Here is a 23,557-nt window from a genome sequence, read left to right on the forward strand (position 1 = left end):
TATTATCAAAAAGACGATAAATAATAAGCGTTGGCAAGGATGTAGAGAAAAGGGAACCCTCATGCCCATTGGTGGGAATGTAAATTAGTGCAGCCACTATGGAAAATAGTATGGAGATTCCTCAGAAAATTAAAACTAGAACTACTGTATGATCCAGCATTTCCACTCCTGGGATTTATCCAAAGGAAACAGAAACACTAATTCGAAAAGATATATACACCCCTGTGTTCACTGCACCATTGTTTTATGATAGCCAAGATATGGAAGCAGCTCAAGTGCCCATCAATAAATGAATGGAAAAACAAGATGTGGTATACATATGCAATGAAATATTACTTAACCTTCAAAAAGGATGAAATCTTGCCATTTGTGACAACATGGGTGGACCTAGAGGGTATTATGTTAAGTGAAATGTCATACAGAGAAAGACAAATACTGTTTGGTTTCACTTATATGTGGAATCTGAAAAACAAAACAAATGACCAAACATAACAAAACAGAAACAAAGACATAGACACAGAGAACAAAGAGGTGGTTACCAGACGGGAGAGGGGTGTGGGGGGAAAAGAAATAGGTGAGGGAGATTAAGAGGTACAAACTTCAGTTGCAAAATAAATGAGTCAGTCTGAAATGTACAGTGTGGGGAATATAGTCAAAAATTATGTACTATCTTTGTACGGAGACAGATCTTAACTAGACTCATTGTGGTGATCAGTTTGAAATGTACAGAGGTAGCAAATCACTGTTGTGTAACAGGAACTAGCATAGTGATGTAGGTCAATTATACTTCAAAAACAAACGAACTCATAGAAAAGGAGATCAGATTTGTGGCTACCAGAGGCGGGAGGTGGGGGAAGGGGGTGTTAGAGGAAGGTGGTCAAAAGGTACAAACTTCCAGTTACAAGATAAATAAGTACTAGGGATGTGATGTACACCATGGTAAATATAATGACCACTGCTGCATGTTATATGGGAAAGTTGTTAAGAGAGTAAATCCTTAGAGTTCTCATCACAAGGAAATAAATTTTTTTCTATTTCTTTAATTTTGTATCTATATGAGATGATGGCTGTTCACTAAACTTATTGTGATACTCATTTCATGATGTATGTAAGTCACATCAATGCTCTATGCAAACTTTCTGGAAGAAGAAAATTAATTCCATGTGAAGTAAAAAACCAAATGTAATCACCAAAATTATTAAAAATTTGTAAGACCATAGAAGAAATTTATAAATTTCTTGGGGTATAAAAAGCTTTGCTAAATAAGAAACCAAAAAGGCACAAGAAACAAGTACATAAATGTGACTACATGAAAAAGCAAAACATTTGTATAACCAAAAAAAAAAAAAAAAACCAGGTATAAAATTAACATAAGCACATAGGATATTTCTAAAATGATAGAAAGTGAGGACAATAGTTTCCACAAAAGTTGGGAATTGGGGGAAGGATTAGGAATAGTAGACTTTTCATTATATAAATGCCTTTTAGTAAACTATTTTTTACTTGTTGCCTACTTTAAAAGTGAAACAAAAATAGGTGTGTATTCCCTATTTTTATAACCAAAAAGACAACATAGTGGAAGAAAATATTTACCCCGAATAGAATAGGAAAATAATAAATATCCAGCATATATCAAGAACTCCAATGATGACAAAAACGTAAAGAGAAATGAGCAAAGGATAGTGACAAAAAATTATCTTTGAGGTGGCTAAAAATATGTAAAAATATTAAATTTCTCTAGTTACTAGTGGTATTCACATTTAAATTAAATTAAATTGGAAACAAGTTGTCATTTTTCACCAACCATGCTTACAAAGATTCTAAAGTTAGATAATATTCAGCACTGATAAGAGGGGTGGGAAATATGTAATCTTACAAAGTGTGGTAAAGTGGTCTGGCCATTGTGGAAGACAGTTTCTCAGGAGCTATTAAAATTTTAAATGTTCATCCCTCGTACCCCAGCAATTCATTTTCTCTTGAGCTACCTTAGAGAATAATCACATATGGCACTAATCACGTCTTTGCCTGATTTTAGTTGGAGCTAATTTGGGACATTCCGTCCATTTTCAGTTCAGCCACTTTTAATGCCCTGAGATCAGAATGATAAAGTTGCTGTTCCCATAAGCCGACTTAAAAACTAGGTTAGGAACAGCAAAATTTTAACAATGGTCGTTAACAAAAATAATCACATTCCATTTTTAATTATCATTTTAGATGAAAACACGTCATAGCGGAGCATTATTTTGTAAAAGTAGAGTTTAAACATTTTTTTTCCTTTTTCTTTTTTTAGAATTTAAACCAGAATCCAAGGACTCTTTTGCCCAAATTTTATGGACTGTATTGCATGCAATCAGGGGGCATTAACATCAGAATTGTGGTGATGAACAATGTCTTACCACGCTCCATGAGAATGCACTTTACATATGACTTGAAAGGCTCAACCTATAAGCGAAGAGCATCCCGAAAAGAGAGAGAGAAATCCAACCCCACGTTTAAGGACTTAGATTTCCTGCAAGACATGCACGAAGGGTTGTATTTTGATACAGAAACATACAATGCGCTCATGAAGACGCTTCAGAGAGACTGCCGGGTAAGGAAATGTCATTGCTGTGAATGCCTTTGAAAAGTCATCTGTGGTAAGGTACCTTTGTAAGAATGTCCAAAAACTGTCACATGGAATCCCATCATTACCAATCCTGATGCTGATCCAGGCTTCCCTGTTGTTGAAGGAACTGGTGGATGATAAGGAAATTGTCTGGGGTCTGTTGGTTTTATTAATAAGCTAAGTCAGCTTTCTTTGATCAAATGAAACAATAATTTTTTTTTTCTTTTCATCCTCCCCTGTGGGAAAGGTGTTTAAAGTGGAGGGAAAAGAAGTTTAGGTTTAACACAGTGATTGGCGAGAAAAGCCATATACAAGACTTGGATGAAGTAAGATTCCAACAGGGGAGAGTAGCTTAGAGAAAATGCACTTGGTGGGATTGATAAGTGGATCCCTGGAAATCCACTGTATATGCAGAACCATGAGGTGGGCCCATTTGCTGAAACTGCTTTATGTGATCTGAGTAAGAGGCGATCAGGAATGAGGCTTGACAGAGCAAAGACCATTCCATGCAAAGTAGCCAGAGAGATTGTCAAGAGGAGGAGTTCCCCCAGCCAGCAATGCATAAGAAAAAAAGAAAAAAAAAGTAAAACCAAAGTCCAGGATAAATTTTTCTGACATGGTAAATTTACAGAAAGTAGGTAAAAGCCCTTTTGGAGAAATAGATGAAAATGCAACTCTGCTAGGTTCTGAAGGATGATGATCATTTGATTAACAGATTCTCAGGAATGTTATTTCCTGGCCCAGATGAACTTAGGAGAACCATGCAGGTTCTCAGCTGGTCTGGGCATGTTGGAGATGGGCTGAAGGCGTGCTGGTGCGAGGTTGGGTCCAGGCCTGACCAGGGCTTTCTGGAGAAGAGAATAGGACTCATGGGGCCTGATCACTGGGAAATATGGGGTGTGCCTTGGCTTCCTGGGCCTTCTGTGGACTTGGTCAGATGACGCACCTTGTTACAGGGGAGGGAGAGTCCCTTCTCTGCCAGACTCGAGCTCACCTGAAGGTGAAGAAGGCGGTCTAACCACCGCATGTAATGTATAAAATGGGGAATCCTCAACGAGAAGCACAGCCCCACTGTTGCTGGGTTTTTTCTTTCTGTGTGTTAAAACATCTCTGATAACGCATAAAGATGTGTCCTTGGAATTGTTTGTTTCATCGGTAGAGGATTCACTCCACAGCTCCTGTCCTTTAGATGCCATTCATTGATGCTTCGAGTTTACCAAGCTAGCCTAAGATATTTCCCTTTTGTTTTTAAATTGAAGTATAGTTAACTTACAATGTTGTGTTAGTTTCAAATGTATGGCAAAGTGATTCAGTTATACATATATCATATATGTATATATATATTCTTTTTCAGATTCTTCTCCATTATAGGTTATTAGAAGTTATTGAGTATAGTTCCCTGTTCTATATAGTAGGTCCTTGTTGTTTACCTGTTTTATATATAATAGTGTATATGTTAATCCCAAACTCCTAATTTATCCCTCCCCGCCTTTCCCCTTTGGTGACCATAAGTTTGTTTTCTGTCTGTCAGTCTATTTCTGTTTTGTAAATAAGTTCATTTGTATCATTTTTTTAGGTTCCACATATAAGTGATACCATATGATATTTGTCTTTCTCTGTTTGACTGACTAAACTTAATAGCCTAAGATTTTTTAATGCATTATTTCTTTTAATTATCTCAGCCACCATTTGACATCAGTACCATTCATACTCCCATCTTAATTGGTGAATAATTAGGTTCTTTAAAAGGTTAACAAACCTGTCCAGCATCACCTATCAAGTCAGTGGCAGAGCCCACACCTGTTTGGGGACAAAGCATGTGCTCTTAACAATTGAAATTTAAAGATTCAATGTAAGGATTTTTTTAAAACTATCTTCAGAAGTCATGGGAATAACAGTGGGAACCAAGCAAACAAAAAACTATCCAGCTGATCTATTCAGATATCTGGGTGCATATGAGTGACTCTTGTTTTTCTTTAAAAAGGGAAAAAATAAAACATACACACATTTTAGGAGAAACCTTTTCCTGTGCTTTTCAACCCTGACAGGATGTGGGTGAAAAGTGACTCTCAGTTCCCCAGGGTTTCAAACAATTTTAGATTTGCTTTCTCTTTGTGTGTGTGTGCATTTCTTGCCTCTTGAATATGGAAAGCCTTTTTTCTGCTGTTTTCTAAAGCCACAGGCTCCTATGCCAGAAAAAAAAGGAAAGGTCAAATGTAAAAAGCCATTGCACAGGATTTGTCTGTTTATTAGCATTTCCTAAGCCCAATCCTGATAGAACAAGGTCAAACATGACTCTTCGGCAGGAATGAGACCCTGGGGATTTGCCTTTTTAGTTTTTATTTTTTGAGGATTTGTTGTGCTAAGGCACATAAAGGTCAATGTGGAGGTATCCTAAGCCTAACTCCCTGTCTTTCATTGCATTTGAACTTGTCAAAGACACAGATCATGAAACTTCCTTAAATTGCGCACATCGACCTTCAGAAAGGCTTTTCTTGGGGTGGAGTTGGAGCATGGGAATGGCATGCTGCGGGGGAACCTGAGTCCCTTCTGTAATCTGCCTTGACTATGACCAAGGCCTCTGTGATCTGGAGTCAGCCGCTGATTCTCAGATCAGAGCTACCTGGAGGAAGGCACTTTTCTGGAATGGTAGGTCTTAATATTTAATAGTCATGGGCCTCTTTGTAAAACTGATGAAGCTGTGAACTCTCTCCCCAGAAAAATGCCCACTCACACTCCAGTTCATGAATCCCTTGCAGCCCATCGTCTCTCTACCCGCTCCCTACCCCGGGCTAACAACTCCCACCCTAGAGCCGAGCAGACTCATCTCTCTTTCTTCAGGTCGTCCTCTGAAGGGCTGGAATAGGATGTGTGGTTGGCACTGCCCACAGCGTCTCTTACCCTGACATTTCCCTCACTTTGCAGAGCTGAGCTTTAGCACCAGATGAGGTGCTGTGGAGATCCAGGGAGGTTGTACGTTCACCCTGGGGCTGGCACCGGCCCCAAACGATCGGGAATCTCTGCTGTTAACAATCCTCTGAGTGAGGCAGTGCTGCTAAGGCTCTAGAAACAAGTCAGGCAGGGGACTGGATTACTGCGTCACCAGCCCAGCCAAAGAAAGGTGAGCTACACCCATATTAGGATGCATTCTTTTACTCACTTATCAGACATGTATCGCAGGCCTCCTGTGTGCCAACATGAGGTGAATGACCTCTATTTTTTTTTTTTTGAATTTTTTTTGAAGCATCAAAAAATGTGATTTATTAATATGTGATAAACATATTCTCAGCAAGAAATTTCAGTCAATTCTGATGTCAATTCATCATCTCAGCGGTAGCAAGATCTTTAAGACAGAAGTAAGGTTAGGATGGAGGGAGGGAGGGAGAAATGAAGGAAGGTCAGGTGTCTGGATGCCTGGATATTAGATCTTCCATTGATAAGCTGTATGATATTTGACAAGTCATAACTTCTCTAAACCACAATTTTTCCTTAATATATAAGCTCATCTTATGTCCCAGGAGCATTGTGATGATTAAATTAGATGGTGTAGGTGACATTATTTTATAAATGATAAAGCCAATATAATATAAATTTTTATATTTATAAATACTTATATTTATTATTATAAATTATTATTATTTATCTTTATAAATAATATGAATTTTGAATTTTATTTTATTGATTTTTTTATACAGCAGGTTCTATTTTTAATCAGTTGCCATTCAGAATATTAAGTGCAATGATAATATTCTAAAGCATTTGAGGGATCAGAATAGGTAACATCATAACTTGGTTCTGAAGAAGGAGAAGAGTTCTCCAGGTAGGCAAAGAAGTAGAAGCATATTTCTAGGAAGAGAAAATAATATAAGCTAAGCATGAAATGGCATAACATGTTCCAAGAACTAGAGTTGTTTGGTGTTGCAACAGTTAATAGTAAAGGAACATGTGAGGTAGGAGAGAAATGCCGTCAGGAACCAAATAATGTCAAAAGACCCTTTCTGCTGGTGCCAGGTCCTCTTAAGGGGAAAGCCAGGAATCCCAGACCTTTGGACCTCAGCTTTTCTGTTGTTCCCAGATAGAAACGATAACCCTCCTCACCTCTTGCTGCCAACTTCTTGCTTCCTGCCCCCACCTCTTTCATACTTCGCCGTGACGTCTCAGATCCCAGGACTCCATTTCCCTTGCGTAACTGCTGGCCGGAAGATACCTGCCTGACTCATTGACCCAGCCTGACCTGCACGCATTGTGCCCTGCTCCCCACAGCCTACTTCCCTGACCCCCCATCAGAGCTGCTGCTTCTGGACTCTGCATCCAAAACAGCCTGGGCCGCCTCAACCCACAATGAGCCCTCTTGACAAATGCCATCTTCCCCTGCGCCCTTTGAGCAGCCCCCGAATCCTTTTCCCCAGCTTCCCCAGCCCAGCCTCGGGCCCTTGCCCGTAAGCCTGTCCCCCTGTGCTGGTCCACGCCTACCAACTCCTCCACGTGGCACGCTGGCCAGTTGGAACTCTTCTAGGGAACGGAGCGCACTTTATCCTTCAACCCTGCTGAGGCCACTTGCCCACAGGCTTCAGACAAAGGGCTCTTTCCAAAAGCAGGGATCCAGATCTTGGGTTCTCTCTGGCTCCCACATTGCTGTTCCCTGTAGGCTACGTCTGGGGAAAATGGACATGTGAATAACTGGGTTCCCTTTCTGGAAGCATTTCCTCTTCTTTGGCCTCACCCCTCTGCCTGCTGTGACAGCCATCTACACCCATAAGAGAACTTGGCCCAGGGTAAGAATTATGTCAGCAGAAAGTACCGCCAGGGCATCACAGGTCACTTGCCATCAAAAACAGGAAGTAGGATTTATTCAAACCATCCCCTATGGTCCCCATGTGACAAGCTGAGAGACACATCCCGTGTGAAAACTGGTGTTCCCAGGTACTCCATTATCTTCCCACAGCCTGTTCCTCTGCCCGTCCTCCCTGGCCTGGGGATATGATCAGCATGAAGCCAGTTGCCCACATCAGTACCCTGAAGCTACTCTTTCCATCCTTCTTTCTTGTTCTCTTTCCCCACACTCAGTAAATCACCGTGTCCTATCCAATCCTTCTCCTAAATAACTCTTGGATCTGCCCCCTCCTCTCCAGATGCACAGCCACGGCCCTTATTGAGACCTTTCCTCACCTGGAGTTTTGCAGTAGCCTCTTTACTAGTTTTCACTATCACTGCCTTTCAGCATATCCCTAATGCTGCTGCCAAAGTGATCCTCAGATCAGAAGAACACCAGTTCCTGAAGATCCTCTCGTGGAGGTCCTCTACTGCCTCTGGGCCAGAGCCATACTTACTTCCTAGCTTGGAACATTCAGATCCTTCCCGATCTGTTCCTTGCTGCTTCTCCAGATGCTCCTTCAGCTTCCTTCTTCAGCCTTCTCTCCGCTCTCCCCAGAGCATCTCTACTCTCCAGCCATTCTGATCTACTGGACATGTTCTCTAAAGGTTTTGGTCTTTTTTTTTTTTTTTTTTTTTTTTTTTTTTGTGGTACTTGGGCCTCTCACTGTTGTGGCCTCTCCCGTTGCGGAGCACAGGCTCCAGACACGCAGGCTCCGGACGCGCAGGCTCAGCGGCCATGGCTCACGGGCCCAGCCGCTCCGCGGCATGTGGGATCCTCCCAGACCGGGGCACGAACCCGCGTCCCCTGCATCGGCAGGCGGACTCTCAACCACTGCGCCACCACGGAAGCCCAAGGTTTTGGTCTTTCATTACATGTTTCAGTCCGCTGGACCATTCTTCCCCTCTCTCCTTTACCTGTCCCCCTCCTTCTCATCTCTTCCGTGAAGACCACCATGCTGCGGTTCCCCAAGCCTCCGGGGTTGACCTCTTTTGAGGGATTTATCACACTATTTTATTTATTCACATGTAGATCCTTGAGCATGAGGATCAAACCTTAAAGTCTTTGTTATCTTCATTGCCTGGTGCTTAGTCAGTACTTAGTAACTGTTCATTGAAACACATATTCGAGGGACGTCTCTGGTGGCTCAGTGGTTAAGAATCCACCTGTCAGTGCAGGAGACACAGGTTCAATCCCTGCTCCGGGAAGATCCCACATGCCGCAGAGCGGCTAAGCCCATGTGCCACAACTACTGAGCCAGTGCTCTAGAGCCCGTGAGCCACAGCTACTGAGCCCGCATGCCACAACTACTGAAGCCCGCACGCCTAGAGCCCGTGCTCCACAACAAGAGAAACCACCGTGATGAGAAGCCTGCGCACCGCAATGAAGAGTAGCCCCCACTCGCCACAACTAGAGAAAGCCTGCGCGCAGCAGTGAAGACCAAATGCAGCCAAAAATAAATACATAAAATAAATAAATTTTAAAAAGAAAAGGAAAAAAATACATATTCGAGCAAGGGAATAAACTATCTGATGATAGAGGGAGACAGGTTTAGTCACACTTCCAAAAACAATCTATCTTTGGTGACTTTTGTACATCTAGCTGTCTTTTAAGTTCTGCGTATTTTGGAAGAAGTATCCAGTTTCCCTGCAATGCCTGCCACATATAGCATTGAGAATTTAATAAAACAGATGATATCCCTTTTGAATCACTTGGGATTTTTTTTAAAAACTGTACTGATTGTCCCCATGTTAAAAGTCATTTGTGTAACAGAAGTATTTTTATCTTTCAATTATTTTCCCATAGAATCAGTATTGTAAATAGTCATTAGACTTTATTTTATTTAATACTGATCCTTGTCTCCTTTAGGTGTATATCCAGTCTCCCTAGCTAGACTGTAAATGTCTCAAAGGCCAAAGCTCATTCCTTATACCTCTCTGCAGCTGTGTACCTGGCTTATTGTGTACACTCAGTACATATTACAAGATTATGAAATTAAAGTTGACTTGAAATTTATGTATTAATTTTGGAAGAACAATTGGGAACTATTTTGTGTGCATTTTAAATTTACTATAATTATTTCTTCTCTGACATAACTTATTTATGAAAAACCTAAAATGTCTTATATCATTTAATTAATTTGATAAATTATTACATCCTACAATATTTATTGATAATTCTGGGGACATGACATTGATAAAGTATATTAGTAAGAACTTGTGTTTGCAATTCAAATAGTTCTTATGTGGGAGTCATATCAGACGGTCTTGATAATTAAGGACCTAAATGACTTATTTTACATTTATTATTTTTTTTGTTGAGCAGCAAATTTATTAATTTTTATGTGGTGTGGAACCAATTTTCCTTTTTCACACAAATGTCTGTCATCATAAATATTAATATTAATGAAATATTAATGAAACTGGTCTTAAGAATACTGAGACTTTTTGATGTGCAAACTGGGATTTCATCCTAACTATGTATGGCAAGCTCTAAATTTGTAGATCAGATTCTTCTCAGCTATAGGCATGTTTGTATGGGTTACAATGTAGGTTATTTTCTGTAATACTTAATTTAGCATAATGTTAGTGCTTACCCCATAGCTATAAATTTCTTTAGCATTAATTTTTTTGCATTTAGTTTAGACAGGTTCTTTTCTTTTTTCATTTGTATTGGTTGCCTTCCAGTTATCTTTAAGGAGGAAAAAAATGTTTCAGACCTAATAGAAAAAAGATGTACATCTCTTACTGATGACAGCACTTACATTTAAGCTATTTCCTTTATCAGTAAGGAATTGGAGTTTGTTTTTAGACTTCAGCTAAAATATGGGAAGGGGACAAGGATATCATTGACTCCACATCTCTGTTCCAGACATTGAAAGATTACTTTCGAAAAAAGATACAGATAAATGCACTGTTTTGCAAATTATATCTTTAAAACACTATAATCCCATGATATATTTTTTTGCTCCATTGTTTTAAGTTATGAGTTTTGCTATCTCTTATTAGTTATTTTGATAACATTGTAATACCAACATAAAGCAAAGATAAAGTTGGTGAAAAAAAGTAAGTAAATAAAACCAACTTACGGAGTCCAAGGTTGTTTGAGCTGGGAAGAATCATAGGACTTCCCTGGTAGCGCAGTTGTTAAGAATCTGCCTGCCAATGCAGGGGACACAGGTTCGAGCCCTGGTCGGGGAAGATCCCACATGCTGCGGAGCAACTAAGCCCGTGCACCACAACTACTGAGCCTGTGCTCTAGAGCCCGTGAACCACAGCTACTGAGCCCGCATGCCACAACTACTGAAGCCCGCACGCCTAGAGCCCGTGCTTTGCAACAAGGGAAGCCACCGTGATGAGAAGCCTGTGCACCGCAACGAAGAGTAGCCCCCGCTCGCCACAACTAGAGAAAGCCTGCGCGCAGCAATGAAGACCAAATGCAGCCAAAAATAAATACATAAACCACATGAGAAGCCTGCGCACCACAACGAAGAGAAGCCCCTGCTCGCCTCAACTAGAGAAAGCCCACGCGCAGCAACGAAGACACAACGCAGCCAAAAATAAAATATAAATTAATTAATTAATTAAAAGAGAATTTTTAAAGGGCAATGAGTTTAAAAAAAGAAAAGAAAATCATGAAGTTTCTGAGAAACAGTGGAACAATGCCTTCTGTGCTCTGGCCTGAGAGGAAATGATCTTGGACATAGATGTCTGTGTCTAGCCAAGCCAGATTTCCCTGTGAGACTGGAAATGAAGGCGTCACATATGCAAGGACTTTAAAAAACTTCCTACCTCTAAATCTTCTTTTATAAAAAAAAAATTTATTTTGAAATAATTGGAGATTCACATGCAGTTGGAAGAAAAAAAAATAGAGCTCTCATATACTCTTCACCTAGTTTTCCCAGCAGTAATATCTTGTAGGACCTTAGTACAATATTACAACTAGGAAATTGACATGGGTACAATGCAGGGATCTTTTTCAGATTTCATCAGTTTTACATGCACTCATTTGTATGTGTGCGTGGGTATGTATATATATCGTTTATGCACATGTGTATTTATGTAACCACCACAGTCAAATATAGAACAGTTCTTCCACAAAGATCCCTCCTGCTCCCCTTTTATATGTGGCCACAGACACCTCCCTCCCATCCCACCCCTCCCCAGTCCCTTGCAACCACCAATCTGTTTTCCGTCTCTATAACTTTGTCGTTTTAGGAATCATATGGTGTGTAACCTCTGAGATTGGCTTTTTTCACTCAGCATAATATGCTTGTGATCCATCCAAGTTATTTTGTGTATTGGTAGTTTACCCTTTTTATTGCTGAGTTATGTTTCATGGTATGGATATACCGCAGTTTAAGCATTCACTCACTGAATAGCGTGGGTTTTCTGTAGTTTTTGACTGTTATACATGAAGTTGCTATGAATATTTTCATAAGGGTTTCTGCATAAGCACAAGTTTTCATTGCTCTGGTATAAATGCCCAAGTGCAGCTTCTGTGTTGTATGGTAAGCACATGTTTAGTTTTGGAAGAAACTGCTAAGCTCTTTTCCAGAGTGGCTGTACCATTTTGCATTCCCATCAGCAATGTATGAGTGACCTAGTTGCTTTTCATCCCCACCAGTATTTGCTGTCATCACTATATATCTATATAGACACACACACACACACACACACACACACACACATATATATTTTTGGGGAGGGGGCTGCATCGGGTCTTTGTTGCTGCATGCAGGCTTTCTCTAGTTGTGGCGAGCCGGGGCTACTCTTCGTTGTGGTGCGCGGGCTCAGTAGTTGTGGCTTGCGGGCTCAAGAGTGCAGGCTTCACAGTTGTGGCACACGGGCTTAGTTGCTCTGTGGCATGTGGGATCTTCCCAGACCAGGGATCGAACCCGCGTCCCCTGCATTGGCAGGCAGGTTCTTAACCACTGCACCACCAGGGCAGTCCCATGTCATCACTATACTTTTTACGTTAGCCATTCTGATAGGTGTATATTTAAGTCTGTTAAAAAAAAAATTGCTTAAGTATATACTTCACCAAAGTAAGAGATAAATCCAAAAAAGAAGCAGTTTGGGGATAAAGAGTGGTGAAAATGAAACAAAAGAGCTTACAATTAACTCTAATGGCTGATCATATGTCTGTGGGTCTTAATGCAATTGGTAGGGATTCCTGAGAGAGACACCTGAGGTACAGGACTCTTCTATGTTGTTGTTCACGCCTGACTTTCTACTCAGCAAGAGATACCTCAATTTGAGCCAGACAAGTAATTCTCAATATTTCAAAACAGCTATTCCAGTTTTGGGTAGAGGGAGCATTCTATCTTAGATATAACCTGTAGTTACCAAAGTAACTTAGCATTTAAAACACATCATACATGGCATATAGTCATGAAATACGTAGGCACAATATAGTACCCAATACATGATTTTGTGGACCGTAAGGACTCATTTCCAAGGCTCAGTTCATCCATAGGTTGTTTCCATTAACATTTGCTCTGAGCCAGGCAGTGCTTGACATTTCAGATAGATTGTCTCACTAATCCTCACAACAGCCCTGCAGAGTGAGTGCCATGATTCCATTTTGACGGATGAAGTGGGGACCCAGGAGAGGTTCAGCTTCCCCAGGTCTGCAGAGCTTATAGTGCTGGAGCCAGGATTTCCACCCAGGTCTCTTTGGTTGCAAAACCCAGGTTCTTTCATCTGTGCACTCTCCTTAAGGGGCTTGTAGGTGTAATGGAGGAAAGTCTGCGGAAATGAAAGTGTTAAGTAATAATTTGGATGGACGCCGACAGGGTGGGCTGGAAGTGCCCGATCACTGGTTTTCTAGCTCTGACACAGAGCTGGTGAGAAGGTGCTATAGGGGTTAAGAAAGGGCTCCATCAAAGTAGAGAACTTGGTTTGGACAAGGCAAAGAGTTAATGAAGTCTCACAACCTACTTCAAGGAAGGAGGGAGAGAGGAAAATCGTGCCAAGTGACTGAGGGAACACAAAGTAAAATTAGTAATCCAAACATTTAGTTTTGAAAGTTTAATGAAAAGCATAATCAAGCCCATTGACACTTGCCAACTGTTACCAACATGTGTGCACATGAAATCCTATTAACTTAAAAGCAAAACTTCTTTCTGAGAAATGTGATGGTTACAGTGGAGTCGATTGTTTTTCCAATCCGGTGGAGAGGGAGACTGGGGACGCAATGTGGGCTGTTGAATCCTGTGTGAGCAGCTTTTGAGAATTCTCATTAACTCCAGAAATTGAAGGATTATCGAGCCAGTAGTTGTTTTTTTAACGCTCACTTCAAGCCAAATGGAACAATATAAAAATTTCTACCGAAAAGAATGGAAATGGGAGACTGGAAATATCTTCCTCGACTCCTTTAAAACTCCTTTATCTTTTCTTCTCATAAGAAATAATACCTAAAGATTAGAGAACTCACATATGTCCTAAGGTGTGGAGGTGGTGATGTGTCTAGCTAACTTTCATTTTAAGTAATTTGTCACATATAAATATACAATAATTCCAGTCAAAGGAAGCTAAAGTCTTTGGGCTTTATGAAATAAAAATAGTATGTGAGGGTTTCCTGCTTTTGTGTGAATAGAACCTACCTGTCTTTGATTTTGTAGATGACCCTGGGTCTAGAGGTTAGGTCACTGTAGGCCCCAAATAGGAGAACTCACAGAGTATCTGAGGGCAGGGAGCAAAGGGAAGGAAATGTCCCCATGGCCATATCCTCCTCCCCTGCGGGAATCCTGGGAAACCAGAGCAAAGAGGTAGAGCAGGAAGGGGAAGTGGCCGCGGGGGACATGACAGTAGGAACCCTGGCTTTGAAGATGTGTCTGGAAAGGCTGTGAGGTTGGCCGGGGTGGATCTGGTTGTGGGTGCCAGTGTAAGTCTGTCACACGGATGACCATGTGTATTAGAGCAGGGTTGTAAATACCCAAGCCCATGGGAGACAGAGGGGTGGCGGACCACAGCAACTTACAAAACGGAGTTGAACCTCCATAGCTTAGGAGAAACTTCTGGAATCTAGTAAGAGACTGAGTTCCAGAGACTTAAGAAGTATTTGAGAGTTTCCAGGGTCTGGGAAAATGTTACAAAGTTTAGGAAATGGATCAGAAATATGCCCCGTGGAAACACTTTTAAAGGGGGAAAATCTGTTTGATTTTTATAGGGTTTTATTTTATTCATTCAACAGTGCCCATTTACTGAGTACCCACGTTATGGAGGAATAGGGCCTACATGACTGCCTTGTGAAAGGCAAGGTACTTCTTGGGCCACGCACTGGTTCTAGTTCTTTCCAAAAAGCTCAGCACATCTGGCTTCTGAGAGACTTTGGCTCACGTACACAGCTCTTCATCCGTGGCCCTATCAGCACTTTTATATGCGTCCTCTCTTCTGCAAGTGACTGTCCCTTTGATGTCACCATTGTTCTTCCTTCAAAGACATACCTTAATTGAGTTATTTCAATCCAGCAAGGATAACTACTCTCTCCTCACTTCTGTTCCTCGAAATTCTGCACTTCTATACTGTGAGGTAGAGAATCTCCACAGGAGACTTTCTACCTTCCCTCAAAGGAGTGAAATGGCCAAGGACAATCTGTTATTAGTGAATTTATATATTAAATTTCAACTTTTTAAAATTTATTTTTATTTTTGGCTGCGTTGGGTCTTCGTTGCTGTGTGCGGGCTTTCTCTAGTTGCAGCGAGCTGAGGCTTCTCTTCGTTGTGGTGCGTGGGCTTCTCACCGCGGTGGCTTCTCTTGTTATGGAGCACAGGCTCTAGGTGTGTGGGCTTCAGTAGTTGTGGCTCACGGGCTTCAGTAGTTGTGGCTTGCGGGCTCTAGAGCGCGGGCTCAGTAGTTGTGGCGCACGGGTTTATTTGCTCCACAGCATGTGGGATCTTCCCGGACCAGGGCTTGAGCCCGCGTCCCCTGCGTTGGCAGGCAGATTCTTAACCACTGCGCCACCAGGGAAGCCCTAAATTTCAACGTTTTATAAACAAAAGGATATATCTGTGCACTTCTCTACATGTATACTTGAAAAAACTATTTTAAAAGGGATACATAGTCCACTGGATATATTAGTTGTCCGTAGCTATTAGGGAGGCAGGGAAGTTAAAACCTAATGTTTATTTAAAATATCCTCATGCAGCCTGAGAGTGAGCCTGGCTAGAGTCCGATATTGTTGACTTCCTCTCTTCATTCCTCCACAGGAAGACCTCATTTGTAAACTTTGCCCGTGTTCAGTCAACCTCAGCTGTTCCAAAAACAAACCATTCTCGATGCCAACTCATTGTTTACTGTGTTTTCACAAGAACCTGGTAATCTGGCTTCGGATGATAATGGACATTCTGTGGAGATAGAGATCTGCCAGACTCTGATATTCCTCTTTATGAAAGAGCTGTACAACTTTTTCTAGATTATTAGCAATTTCAGAAAATATGTCGACAACTGTATTCTCAAGGAACAGAGAAAGCAGTGATTCCGGGTTGCAAATTTATTCTCTCCACTCAGAGGTGTAGGGAAAATTGAGTCTCTTAATTTTCCATGACTACTCTTTTGCTCACTAAAATCCACAGTCTTGAACTTACCAATTAATAATATTTCAGTCTTTTCGGGTTTAAATAGTCATGTCTCAATTTTAATAGTCTTCTTATTCAAAGTTGAACTCCCTCTGAGGACTGGTGTAGATTGACCCTCTTTTATCACTCCCTCTTTTTAGATACACACCATTGAAAATGTAGGGTATTGATAACATCTTGACATACAGAGACTAGAACATTGCTACAGGGCCCTCCACTTACTATATTCTATTTCCACCTCAAACCATCACCCTCATGCTGTGTGGGATGTGGCACTGAGCTACTGTCCTATGCTTTCTTTAATTTTGACCGTGTACATATATAATTGTTTCTTAAATAAATCAAAATACCTCAAGACCCCAAAGAATTCATTTCTAGTGACGGCTCCCACAACCTGGGTTTTCTGTCACTTCTTAAAACTTACCCCACGGGTAGGTACTTGTTCTTCGTAAATCGTAAGTTTTTCCGTACAAATGATGACTTTCCCAGACTTAAGATTGTTCTTGCCCTGTGGAACCTTTTATGATCTCAGAGCATGGTTTGGCTTGATTTTTCTGGCTTCAAACCACCACAGGAATCTTGGTTGACAAATTGTACCTTCCCTTCCTACCAAATTAATTACATGTCATTCAACAAATAGTTTAAATTCTTGCTCTGCCAAAGGCTCTGTGCTAGGTCTGTGGGAGGGATAAAAATGAATAGGATATGGCCCTCGCCTCAAAGAAGCCTAGTGTTTAAACCATAAGGCCAGACCACTGAGGTCTTATTTATTGTGGACAGATTACCCCATTCTTCTTTGCTCTCTTTGTTTATTAAAGTGCAGAGGGGAGGGAAGAAGACTTTTTTCCTCTTTACCCAGAGAGGCAGTTCACCACAGCAGGTGGACTGTAGTAGACAGTGAGGAAGATTCAGGAATTGCACCTCATACATTGAAGTGGATGTGGAAACTTGTGCCACGTGTGGCCTCTGAGTCTCACTGGACAGCTGGACAGCCCCAGACTCTCAACTGTCCCACCAGTTAAGCCACAGTGAAGCAAATTACTCATGGCAAAGCAAACCAAAAGATAAAATGGGAAGTCCTTGACAATTTTAATGTATTACTTTTAAATCTGTTTACAAATAATTTATTAAGACATATTTATGTGTAGAAACAAAGTGTCTATAAAGAAAAAGATCCATAACCCATCTAATATAGATGATGAATATATATATTATTCGTTCATATATCTTTTCATAGATAGATAGATAGATAGAGGTTTTAAAATAATAAATGACTATTTCTAGTGCCTCTAAGGTATACTTCTATTACTTTAAGCTTTTTAAGTGAGCAAAAAAAGCCTCTGTACAAGGTAATCAAGCACAGCTCAGAATTCTAAATCACCACATTAGACACAGTGAAAAACACACTATTGCCATCACTAGGCTAAGGATTGAATATTTATTTCAGTCTGCTTTACCAGTCAAAATTGTATGGCTCGTCACAGCCTGTTTTTTCTCTTTATTATATTAGCAAAGAACACTCTGAGCTGTGTTGAGGAAATTAAGTTAAATTATAAAACAACATTTAGCTTTAACTGGGCTTGCACATGCGAGTAACTCTGGAGCTGTACTCCAAGGAGCCTACTTTGCGGGTAAATGGCAGACCCTTGGATTCATTTTACCGTAAACCAATGGGTCCAGGAATGTCTATTTGCATAAAATCTTCAGGATACTGTTTTGAATTGTGTTGTATCATCGAATTAACACAAATGTTTTTGCCAGTCATTTACTCTTTTTTTTTTAAATTTTTTAATTTTTGGCTGCACTGGGTCTTCGTTGTGGTGCGTGGGCTTCTCATTGCGGTGGCTTCTCTTGTTGCGGAGCACGGGCTCTAGGCGCGTGGGCTTCAGTAGTTGTGGCTCGTGGGCTCTAGAATTCAGGCTCAGTAGTTGTGACGCATGGGCTTAGTTGCTCTGCGGCATGTGGGATCTTCCTGGACCAGAGATCGAACCTGTGTCCCCTGCATTGGCAGGCAGATTCTTATCCACTGTGCCACCAGGGAAGCCCAGTCATTTACTCTTCATTCAAGGACTAGACAAGGCCAGTTGGAAAATTACTCAGGGCCCTTGATACATCTTCCTGTCAGCTCCACATCTTGTTAATTTGGTTGGTCTTTAGATCTTTCATCAAAGAATGATCAGGTGAGATGAGTGTAGAACATAGCAACTTTTCTGCTTTAATTACTTTAGTTAAGATCCCAAATAATTTTTTATTTTTATCTGTGCCATCTCTTGCCTGTCATTAGCAGAGGTAGAGGTAAGTTAACTCTAAACAGCCATATGAATGCATTTCTTCAAAGCAGTATATTAAACTTTACGTTTTGAAAAATTCAAACCTATGCAAAAGTGGACAGAATATTATAATGAACACCCATGTACTCTGTACCCAGCTTCAAAAGTTTTCAACTTGTAGCCGATCTTGTTTCAGCCCACTTCCAACCCCCCCATAGAATTTGAAGCACATTCCATACATCTCATCATTTTGCTCAAATATATTTTAGTAAGAGTCCCTAAAAACTAAGGACCCCTTTTTGTAAAAGTAACTAGAACCTCTTTATCATACCTTTACAAAATTAACAATTCTTACTCGTCAGTGTCCAAATTTCTAGTTGTGTCAGAAATAAAACCTTGTTTTATAGTTTAGATCAGGATTTAAATAGGATCCACCCCCCACCCCTCACCCTGGTCACTTATTTTTTCATTGTGGATATTTGTTGAAGAAATCGGTTTGTTTATTCCATTGTCCAGATTTTGTTGATTACATCCCTATAATTTCTTTTAATATGTGCGTCTCTCCCCCTTTTTTTCTCCTGTAGATTGGTTGTTGGATCTAAAGGTTTAGTCAGATTTAGGTTTGACTTTATTTTTAGGGCTCTCTCCTTGCATCTGGAGGCACATAGTGTCAGAATGCCTTTCTTTCTGTGATGTTAGCGGCATTGCTGACCACTGACTAGATCCATTAATTCATTAGGGGTTGTAAAATGGCAATGTTCTTGTTTTATCACACATTAGCTAGAATGCTCAAAGGATTCTAAACAAAAGAATGCTGAGCACATAACAGGTGCTCAGTAAAATATTTAATGAATGGATTAATTTTCATAAGAGCCCCCGTGACGTGGGAAGTCATTAGAAACCTTGCCTAAGATCTGATTAAAGAGCATCTTTTTCCTCCTAAAATCACCATCCTTCTTTCTCCGCTTTGCATAAAGCATCGCTTACAGATGACTTGAATTATTTTTGCCACTCTTAATATCTTCTGGTGCTGTTCTTCAACAGTCTTTTGGACTTATCTGATGATTTTCCTTTCTCAGTCTTATGCCAACTTAACTTCACATTCCTTACAGATTGGAAAAGCAGAGAAACGGAGGACAGGAATGCTAAGGAAACCCTAAGATGTGTTTCAGAACAGAGCCTCCATCTTAAACTCAGCACCGAGCACTCTTGGATAGTTAAAGTGTCTTTGAAGTTGACCCAGCCTGTGACATGCTCTTTTTGCAAAGCCTTCCTAAAAAGAAATGTGATGATCTTACCAGCTTCCAAGCTCAGACTAGTTTATAACCAACAAGCGTGCCTTTTATCTGCCATTTAGTTGTGTGCCTACTGAACAGTGAATTCAGAGTCTCTAAATAACAGCTTGATTTTTGTCCCTGACACAGTGCGTATAAATACCTCTGGTGTGGGAACGTTTGAAAATACTGTAGGCTATTAGCTCTCTTTTTTTCTGACAATAGACCACAGAATCACAGTAAATGCTTTCAGTGCTGAAGATTTTGCACAAGCATTGTAATTGTGAAGCGGAGAATCTAAGTTCTTATATTTGAGATATAGGATGTATTGCTATACATTTTTTGCTGCTGAATATTTTTTCACTTGCTTGCTCACAGGGAAAACAGTATAACACATGCACATTTGTGCTGTGATCAGAGTGTACGGCAGGGAGCACAAAGTAAAGCAAGTCTTTGGTGAGCAGAGCAGCCTTATGTGCATCATAGGAAAAGTATAGATAAACCGAGGGTCAAATTTTATTCCGTAGAGGGGCACTGATAATGTGCTTGGGTTTTCAGAGAGGAGGTGTTTTCCTAATATTTTGTGCAGATCATGAGTATAGTTTTCATGGAGCTAAGAATTGAGATAGACTTTGAAAAACCAATGTGATTTGAATAAGGACCTTCTAGAAGAAACATGAACAGCATGAGCTGTTCATCTTACCTCTTCAGGGCACATTTTGGGGTAATTAAGGGATTTCCGTTTGACTAGCCTGGGAGGTATCTCTAGACAGGGTATGAAATAACAGAGAGATGTTGGCTGGGGCCACGGTAGCAAGGACCTTCAGTGTCACTTGAACAATGGTGAGAGACTACAGGCTTTGAGGAGAGGTGTGATGTCACCTGGTCAAGTAAAGGTGTCAGGAATGAATCAGAAAGGGAAAAAAGGGAAGTTGAAATCAAAGCTTTAGCAAGGAGGATCATTTTGATTATAGAAGCTGCTGGATTGGGCAACTTCATGAAAGGAAAAGGAGTCATGGAGTCTGAAATCCACATTAGAATGATTTCAGGTAAGAGAGAAAAAGTGAGAAAGAACTGCCTTGGGGGGAAAGTGTACAGAAGTTTAGAAACGTCCAGAAGGCTATGGGAAATGTACAGGACTGGAGGTTAGGAGTGAGTTTGGACTAAAGGTAACATTTTAGGAATTGTCCGTAGAGCAATAATAGTTGGAATCTACCCCTAAAAGATTCTTAAATCTATCCACGTCTCCCTTGAGCTCCCCTGCTGCCACCTCATTCAAGTACCATCAACCCTCACCTATACTATTGATACCCTTCAGTCAAAAGTAGGTCCCCCTTTTGTGGGGTATCTCCACAGCACCCTGATTTTTCCTTCCAGGCCTTATTCCAATCTGTGGTTCATGCTTGTGTAATTTTGAGGATGGTGTCATTGTCTGTTTTACTTACTCCTGAAGATCTGGCAGCTTCCAGGGTGCCTGGCACAGACTAGACACTCAACTTGTTTTTTCCAAGCAAAAAGAGTAAACGAACATCACTACCAAAGAGAAGAAAAAGAGAAGAGTTGAAGAGAGAACTCTGGTGACTATTTTTAGGGCCTAGAAGAAAAAAGTGGGAAAAACAAATAGGAAGGCAAAGAACCAAGAGAAGCTGGGCCCCAGTAGCTGAGGGTGAGTGGAGGTTCCAGTGGGGGGTGGTCAGCAGTGATGGATTCTACAGGTGGAAGAGAGCAAGGATGACAAGAAAAAGTAGTATTTATTGGGTGCTTTCTGTATGCCGTGACTGTCCTAAGACCTGATGTGGATGAACTGATCTTCATACTAACTCTGTGAGGCAGGTGTCCCTGTTATTTCTGTTTTACAGATGAGGGTGCCAGGCCCAGAAAGGTTACATGCTCTGCTCAAGGACAAACCAATGGGGGAGCCACGAGTCCAACGAGGCCACCTGGCCCCAGAGCACAGAGTCTTTACTACCATGCAGCCATTCTGGGTCCTTCTAGCAGAGGGCTAAGGGCTATGGCCCAGAGATGGAAAAGGAAAAAACTGGCCACTCTTTATGACCTTTGGCTGTGAAAAGAGGATAGCAGTGCCTGTCATTCTAAGTTAGGACATCTCCCACGTTAGGTGTAGACCAAGTCTACAGAAATCATATGTGAATGAGAGCATACCTGATGCATTGCCAGCCATGAGAGGCCTAGAGGATATGCTTTATTTCAGAAAAAGATAGGTTTTTTTTAAACTTTTTATTTTGTATTGGAGTATAGTTGATTAACAATGTTGTGTTAGTTTCAGGTATACAGCAAAGTGATTCAGTTATACATATACATGTATCTATTCTTTTTCAAATTCTTTTCCTATTTAGGTTGTTACATAATATTGAGCAGAGTTCCCTCTGCTACACGGTAGGTCCGTGTTGGTTATCCTTTTTAAATATAGCAGTGTGTACATGTCAATCCCAAACTCCCTAACTATCCCTCCCCGCTACCCTTCCGCCCTGGTAACCTTAAGCTTGTTCTCTAAGACTGTGAGTCTGTTTCTGTCAGAAAAAGATAGTTTTGATCACATCGTCAGGACTTTATAGCAGCTGCTTTAACATTGACTTTTATACCACATTCCGATATTATTACTGACTTAAAAATAGTCCTTGAGAAATAAGAGAAAAAATAATCTGGCTCTGACGATAAAAAGCATTGTGGTATTTCAGCTTGCTTTCAGTTTTACATACATCTGTGAATCTTTCCTGGAGTAAGGTCTTGCCCAAGCTAGATGGGAAAGCACCTGTATTTGACTTGCAACTGTGTTTTGCATAGCAAATGCATAGGTACAGGATCCACCAGCAACAGTGAGGTCAGGCCGACATTCTGGGAGGAAATGTGCGCCTGAGTGACTGATTAGACTGGTGTCTGTTATGTTGCAGGATGTTGCACCCTCTCAAAGCTCGCATGTTAAGATTTGGCAGATGTATCGATTCCTTTCATTAAAGATCTGAGAGGATATGAATAACAGAACTATTTTGTTCGTAATTGATGCAAATCTGCAGTGCACGTGACTAAAATCTGTTCCCGGAATTTTTCATTACACAAGTTTGGGAATTTGATTTAAAATATATGTCTAGGGCTTCCCTGGTGGCGCAGTGGTTGAGACTCTGCCTGCCGATGCAGGGGACACGGGTTCGTACCCCGGTCCGGGGAGATCCCACATGCCGCGGAGCGGGTAGGCCCGTGAGCCATGGCCGCTGAGCCTGCGCGTCCGGAGCCTGTGCTCCGCAATGGGAGAGGCCACAGCAGTGAGAGGCCTGCGTACCACAAAAAAAAAAAAAAATATATATATATATATATATATGTCTATATATTTATCATTTTCTTCCTTAACGTTTTTTATGGATGGTGACTTTCCCTAACCCCAAATCCAAATATCATGGTCAACTTTCCACACAACAGGAATAAAATTTATCCTTTTTTTTTTTTTTTTTTTTAAGGCTTTCACTCAGAAAGTAGAAGCCTGGCCCCCTGAGGACAGTGAAGCCCCTTCAGGGTTGCTGGCAATCCAGTTTAAAAGTACAGAGGAAAGGGTCTTCCCTGGTGGCGCAGTGGTTGAGAGTCCGCCTGCCGATGCTAGGGGACGCGGGTTCGTGCCCCGGTCCGGGAGGATCCCACATGCCACAGAGCGGCTGGGCCCGTGAGCCATGGCCACTGAGCCTGCGCGTCCAGAGCCTGTGCTCCGCAACGGGAGAGGCCACAACAGTGAGAGGCCCGCGTACCGCAAAAAAAACCCAAAAAACATAAAGAGTATAGAGGAAACTAATCTCTGTTTAAAATTTATTTGTAACTTTTTCTTAGTTCTCTAAGTTTTGGTTTGTATGTTTTTTAAATAAACCCAGACTAATATTTGACCACTTAAAGCAATGAAATCATTTCTTGCCTTGTCTACTAGTTGAAGTTGGACCACAGCCTGACTTC

The 23,557-nt window shown here is 41.1% G+C and overlaps 1 protein-coding gene across 3 annotated transcripts in view; it reads left to right on the forward strand.

Moving 5' to 3' along the window:
• PIP5K1B (phosphatidylinositol-4-phosphate 5-kinase type 1 beta) overlaps window positions 1–23,557 on the forward strand; it is a 327,449-nt gene that overhangs the window by 196,561 nt on the left and 107,331 nt on the right. For all 3 annotated transcript variants that reach the window (XM_089913283.1, XM_022573556.3, XM_022573557.3), the window contains exon 7: window positions 2,291–2,590. In XM_089913283.1, coding sequence (XP_089769409.1) covers window positions 2,291–2,590 — 300 coding nt within the window. The remainder of the gene's footprint in view (window positions 1–2,290; window positions 2,591–23,557) is intronic.

The sequence above is a fragment of the Delphinapterus leucas genome, chromosome 6 (genome assembly GCF_059928025.1).
Source record: "Delphinapterus leucas isolate spDelLeu-1000000601 "Yukka" chromosome 6, BTC_Dleu_Yukka2, whole genome shotgun sequence".
NCBI lineage: Eukaryota > Metazoa > Chordata > Mammalia > Artiodactyla > Monodontidae > Delphinapterus > Delphinapterus leucas.